Source organism: Gymnogyps californianus, chromosome 1 (assembly GCF_018139145.2).
Source record: "Gymnogyps californianus isolate 813 chromosome 1, ASM1813914v2, whole genome shotgun sequence".
In the NCBI taxonomy this organism is placed as follows: Eukaryota; Metazoa; Chordata; class Aves; order Accipitriformes; family Cathartidae; genus Gymnogyps; species Gymnogyps californianus.
In genome coordinates, this window is record NC_059471.1 from 188526803 (window position 1) to 188534069 (window position 7267).

Here is a 7267-nt window from a genome sequence, read left to right on the forward strand (position 1 = left end):
TGTCTAATAAATCTTGGCAAGGAAATTAGTATCTTATTAAAAGCACTAGGAAGTTTTTTTGTAGTCTGAAAAACATCCATATGCATAGAAGTTTAAAACAAACTTCTATTTCAGTGCTACAGTCCAGAATAAAACCAGAGAGAGAATTTTACAGACACTGAGATGTCGGTAAAATTAGAAATGTCAGCTTTCAAGCTACCCATACTTCAATCAACAGAGGGAATGTTTAGTCAACAGACACACTGAGGGAAAAGCTTAGATTTTAATCACACAGTGAATATGTATTGCTTTCCCTAGCCACTACGAAGACTGCGTATCCTTCTTTGTCAGGTTGAATAAATCTGAGCAAATAACCGTAGTGTTTTTCAAATCTTCCATGGATAAACCACAGTTAACTATATGCCCTTCAAGTGACTACAGAAGCAACACTCTAGAACAATACCCTAAAGCACTCCCTAACACTTGAAACTTTGACTTCAAAGGAAACATAAAACCAAGGTCTTGACCAGAGGGGCTCAATAGACTGAGGTAAAACTATCCAAACAAGAATGTACGTCAAACAGAATATTATGTCAGAGACAGAAAAGACTAAACAATGAAAGGCAATGTGGCATGCTAAAAAAACCCAACCCCTCAAAAATTAAATGCTCAGGTCATGCTCACTAGTAGCAAAAACCACCCCCACCAAAACCATAAAATCCAAGATGCATCTGCATCTTAAATGCTGCATGTGGCTCTAGATCCCAACAGAGGCAAAAAACGGGGAGATGGAAAATGGGGGAGTTGTATTCATCTGGCTGATTTTGTACTTATCTAGATGCTGTGTTATATATTTGAATTTCTCCTGTCTGAAGACAGTAAAAAGAGAATGAAACTGTTTTTTCCAGTTTCCCACTCCTCTCCTCCTTTCTAGAGCAAATTTCTGGCTCTGCAATTGTAAGCCCTGAGATTCTCCTACTTTTGATTGGTCATCAGTGATACTCAGAATAACATTCATGAAAAGGGCAAAGGTAACTTTATGTTACACCTATCTTCTGGTCTTGGATTGTAGAATTACTGGAGCACGATGATTTTTACTTTGGTCCCTGTTCTTGAGGTGAGAGATGCCTTCTAGACCAGCTGAAGTTTCTTGACAGAGGTTAAACACCAGATTACAGACTGCCACAAAAGACACAATGCCACCTTGCCATTGCCTCCTCCCCACTGCATGCTTTCTATAGCATTAAACACGACTCAGCCAAGCCCAGGTTCTAGCCCAAGTTTTGTTTGCGTGAATGCTGCACAATTCACACTCTGGCAGCTGGCCTTGATTGCTGTGAAACCTCTCTTCAAGGTTCTGAGCTTACTCAGATAATCAGAAAAGAGGGCTTGGCATCCGAGAATCAGATCCTTAGTCTCTGTTAATTGGAATGTTACAACATTGGAACAAAATAAATTATAGTTACCAGTGGTGATGCACAGCAATATGCAGTGCATATGATTTAAAATGCAAAGTAACAATACAAAAATTGGCTAACTACATTACAACATCTATTTTGCAAGTCCCAATAACAGAGGAAACAAAGTAGCTGTTCGCTATCATGAGTACTTATTTATCTTCGAAATGTTACACAACCTATTTATTTGCTTACACTGTATAAACATTCAGTATAACCAAAGTAAAAACAGTGAACTGATACTTATGTCCTGATAAGCACAGGCATATTAGGTTCATGCCATTTTCAGTATTCTTCATTGAAATGGTGCCGTACTTGTTCATTAGTAAGAGCAAGTATAGCAAGAATTGGTTTTGCCTTACAATTACTATAATACAGCTACTAAAAATTAATAAAGCCTCTTTGTGAGTCATCAGTTCAATCCCAAGAGACAAAAGGTAGTGCTCAAAAAACTAATCTTTATTTCTAAGTGACTAGGAAGATATCAAAAAAATGTATCGTTATCACTACTTATCTATATATTTTCCTTTTACTGAGACAGAATTTTGGCTTGTTCTCAAAAGCTTTTCTTTTCACATCATAAAAGTATTTGTTTAACAAAGTTGAAATTAAACTATTCCATACTACAATGTGGTCATTTAGTAACAATTGAGAAACAGATTTTTTTTTTTTCCACCTTGCTACTGTCAGTGGACAGTCACCTTTCAATTTCCTGACAGACAAAAGATATTTCCAGCAATACCTGCATTGATGCTCCTTCCACCCTTGCTACACAGGCAACTCTATCCAGGAAAGTCACGGTTACCGGAACAGCAACAAAGAAACCTTTAAAAAAGGCTTTAATGTATCTCTTCCCCAAACCTTGAGCCTGTGCCATAATCTGAAAAATACGAAGAAAATGGAAAAAAAAAAAGTTGTTATAAAACAAATTTTAAGTAACAACAACATGGTAGCAATCCAACAAGGAGCAATTAAGAATAAATTAACTGCATTATCTGTTAGGGTCTCCCAATATCCACAGTGAAAAAAAATGAATGTGCACATGAGAATGAAAAAGAACAGAAATCTTCATCAGAATTTAAAAGTCTACTCTACAGAAGAGAGCTTGATACCTGACATTTACTCTTTAGCTAATCTGACTACTTCTTGTGATCCTGTGCTAGCAGTACTTGATAAAAATGACTCAATGATAACAGTTCAGCTAAGCAAGAAGCAAACTGATATAACCAGACAAAATTTAATTATGTATTTCTGAAAAAAAAAAATCAACGAGATTGAAATAACCAATTACGGAGCATTCAGTTGGAGTTTACAACCAAAATTCTGTAAATCATTTTCTCTGCATACACCGGTAATTATTAATTTGTGACTCCCAAAGACGGATTGTGTTATGTAAGGAAAAGCTGACTATTTGCAACACATTACCATTTCTTTATTAAATATTTTCACACGTAAAAATGCACAAATGCATCATTTCCACATTTGTGGTAACTGCAAACATGTAAAACCAATTTGAATTGTCACATGTATCACAGGGACACACAGTAACACAATGACTCCTTGTTAACTACTACATCAGAAAGTTAAAAGCACGTTGGCAGACTGAGCAGCTAAGTAACGACAGATGGGACTATTCCACTCCAACTCACCATTTATTATGCTGTCTCCCATCTATTTATTTAGCCCTGAACCACTGAACATTCCTGAAAAATACTTACAAAGTACACTGAAACACAAGTTGTTTGATCATATTAGTTATACCTCTGAAAAGCAAGCTGAATATCCAGGTACTGCTGCAAAGGTACAAGACTATTTTACATAACTGCAGTTTCATTATAAGAAATGCTGCCCTTCACCTGTTGGCAAATCCAATTTAAACTGTTGTTTCCACCTAATGAATCCCTGGTAGACCCCGCACAAGATCAGTTTGTGGAGTCCCTGCTCCCTCTATCACATCCTAACTCCGACAGACAGTAATACAGTAATAGAAGGAGAAAACAGACTGTGTGCGCCCTGAACTTTTGAGTCTTTCAGTGTGTTTTATTCAAGAACACAGAATTATTTTTGAACCAAAATAATGGAAAACATAAATACATGCAGTTTTGTTCAATCCTCTTACAAACAGAATATTTAGAATTTCAGATATAATCATTTTTTCTTTGTTGCATTTTCAGAAACATGGAAGTGATGAACTATTTGTATGCAAAATACAAATTCAAATCACTCTGATGAAATAATACTGAAAGCAGTATTTCTGTCACAGATATGGCTTAATTCCATAAAGCATTACAATTAAGAGAGGAAAACCAGTTCTACAAAGTAAGCCATCAGCATATTCTTCACTAAAATTCTTTATAGATATTAATAGCTTTGCAATGACAAGATGTGTCTTCTAAAACACAAGAACATCTTTACTATTACTTCTGACATTGACCTTCACAAGGTTTTAGATCTCTCTTACTTTTTTCTTTAAAGTGGAAATTCTTCACCATCATCTAAAACTCTTGCTCACAACACAAGCTTAACTAGTAAAAAGTCTAACTGTATTTAATGCTTGTAATTCAGTTATATTTTCTTTCTGCACATTTCATGAAAACATTTTCAATTCGCATCAATAGCTTTCACAAAGAATTTGAAATAGGTTGTGAAACAACAAAAACCTCATCAATTCAAGACAAATGTTAAAATGCTTTACTTCCAGCTTATCGTTTTAAGAACTCGTTATTGGAATCAATCCACCAAAAGAGACTATTGCCTCAATCGGCACAGATTTACCTTTAGAATTATTCCACATAAAAATAGAATCTCTAAAAATCAGGTTTTTGTCTACCGCTTAACAAACTATACCATCTCATACACCTTAACACCCTTCTCTCAACCTGATTCTGAACTTTGCCTCTCGAGTTTTCTGGCTGGAATTCTACTTCTCTGCTATGAGGTCTGGCATATCTCAGACCTCCTCCACTCTAACAGCAATGTCAGCCTCAAAACACAATTTTGAGACCTTGCCCACAAACATATCCACCGTGTTCTCTACAGTCACTCTTGGAGCTGAAAGACATTGCCTGACAGATGTATCACAATATGACTGATTTAGGATTTTTTTTAAAAAACTTTAAGAAATCAGATGAATTTACTTACTCTTTAAATTCCTCATAGTCAAACCTATTTTTCATTAATAATGAAGCATGAATGTTCACTGCATCCCTCCTACTAAATCCATTGAGAGATCTTGTTATAAACTTCTTGCAAAAGCCCCATGCTGGTATCTACAGAAAAATCTAGTACCTGAAGAAAAGTAATTGGTCAGACAGTCCACAGGAGACCAACCATATGCTCCTGGAACTACAAGCTAATTAATAGTGACACAGAATCTAGCAGCCAGCTTAAAACAGTTAAGACAAAATGCTACATTCTCAGTACATCACTTGGCCAAGGCAACACTGGGAGTATTAAGCGGCTGTGGACAAAGCTGGGTCGTACTTTTGTGTTTTTGGACACATGCAGTATTATAAGGCACAGTATGAATAAAGATGAGGGAAAAAACACCAACAGCACCCCTACAAGCAATCGATTTGCAAAGCCACGAAAGCCAACAACAGCTGTTGTGCTGAAGGACTTGTCTGCTTGCCCTGAAATTTTTTTTTTCTTTCTTTCCTTCCTCTCTCCCTCTCTTCCTCCCTCTACTAGGCAACTGATCAAACCACTGGTTTTATCTTCCATCCACACCAAGATGAATCTTTCATTTCCAGTCACACGCTACATTCTGAAAGTTTCCTGGGTCCCCACCTCCCACAGTAATGGACAGCTTTTCCCCAGGACACAAACTGAGCAGGCCTGTAGATTACTCTACTGTAGAAGCCCTTCTTCCCACAAGATAGTAAACATATGCACACGCATTTTAAATAGCCTGAGAAGAACTACTCAAAACCAAATCCATCTTTAACCTTAAGTCCTTCCATATAACAAGACATTTTTAACACAAGGGTAAGAAGTCACTACATGTCAGTATCTCACTGAACAGCGTGTACACTTTTGCCAGGTCTATTTCATAAGCTTTCCCCTCCAAAAAGCACAGACCGGCTTTTACCATTGGATAAGTATACGCACATGCAGAGTTGCCATGCAACTGTTGACACAATAGTACATCATCCAACTGCCAGTAAATGGAAGTTTACCCATCACTCTTTCAGTAAGAAGGGCTTCAAGTTGTCTTGCATTGCCACAGGGGAAGACCTTGAATGTAGGCAGCAGAAAGACAGTTTGCAGCATTATCTTCTACCAGTAATTGTACACGTGAATGGATAATCCTCAACTGATAAATACTGTTTGATTAAAATGTGCAGTGTTTTCTTTTCTTATACTTAGGTGGTCTTAGGAAAAGAAAAGGAAAAAAAGAAATGATAAGCATTTACTGCAGTCGCAAGAAAGAATTTAGGGTAGTAAAGGATAGACACAACAAAGATCCTCACAATTTTTTTTTAAAAACAAATCATTTTCTGGTTGGAGTATTTGTTCAAAAATAAAGAAAACATTAGATAGCTATCACTCCTGGAGATAATATTCTGCTCTTAGAGATTATATTTTATAACCTCAATGTGCTCTAATTAACTATTTTCTTGGAAAACATATTCCATCTGAGAAAATCTGTGAAAACTACTGAAGGAAATATTGCCGTAACTTTCTAATATTTCAATTTAACACATTTTTCTCTATATTATAGAGAAATTGTATATTTATAATATAGAAATTTTAGAGTTTATATTCATTTTAAATTTACACTATAGAAATATTATATTAAATATTTTATATTTATAATAGAAATACATTTTTCTATACCAAATTAATGTATGGGCTCATAAAAAATGCATATTACATGTGCCTGTCATTTATATACAAAAATGTTGATGTCCAACGTCCAAAGTGAATTACAAATTTTAGCAAGGTTGAAATTACTATTTCCAAGTCTCTAATCTACTTTATTTTTAGTATCCGAGGTTACAAAGTTACTTCTAATGCTCCTTTAAATTACATTTTATTTTTTTTAAAGAAGAATATCCTCCAGAATGGATAGTCAACTTATTTTTAACAGCTTTAAATCTAAACATACAGCATCTGAGGAAGTGTTGGACAGTAACACCCCAAAAAATGTTAAGGGCAAAAAGTTAATTATTTCACAGGTACATAAAGATATGCTAACAAGTTTGAAAGACACAACATGATTTCCTAATATATAAATGCAAAAAGAGGGTAATCATATATACTATTTTAAAATTGTAAATTCATCCAAGTAACAAATCAGTAAGTAACAGTTGGTTCGAATGCTGTCTAGAAATAAGATCTCTGTGAATTATCAGTGTTTAATGATACTGCATGGAACTCTCTGGTATGTAAAATTCAAAAGATCTCTAAAATATCTGTAGATTTTAAGAGCATCATGTTTCCAGAGTGAAATTCTGAAATCCAGTGTGGTGTCTGGTTTCTGCTGACAGCAGGTTTAAATGCATGTCAGTGAAGTAAGTGAAGGATTCTTTGCTGAAAAAAATAATTTCACCAACACATATTTCTGGATCTCTGCCCAGTCAGTGACACCTTGAATAAGATCAACAAATCACAACACTTAAAAGATGGCGCAACAAAACCAAACACATAAAACACAGAAAAAATACATACATGCATATACTTTTCAGCATTTGTAAATTACACTTGGTTTAGGGGAAAAAACCAGAATAATTCAGTAGAACTGACAAACTTCAAAGCAGCAACCTTAAAAACTCATTTGAAATGGCAACATGGACAAGAAAAATCCAAGATCAAAAATGCTAGCATAT

The 7267-nt window shown here is 35.3% G+C and overlaps 1 protein-coding gene across 1 annotated transcript in view; it reads right to left on the bottom strand.

Moving 5' to 3' along the window:
* IMMP2L (inner mitochondrial membrane peptidase subunit 2) overlaps positions 1-5703 on the bottom strand; it is a 475319-nt gene extending 469616 nt beyond the window's left edge. Inside the window, exons 1-2 of the mRNA XM_050914864.1 lie at positions 5615-5703; positions 2179-2316 (exon numbers count right to left, since the gene is read on the bottom strand). Of these exons, the coding sequence (XP_050770821.1) occupies positions 2179-2313 (135 nt within the window). The 5' untranslated portion in view covers positions 2314-2316; positions 5615-5703. The remainder of the gene's footprint in view (positions 1-2178; positions 2317-5614) is intronic.
* Positions 5704-7267: the final 1564 nt, after the last annotated feature.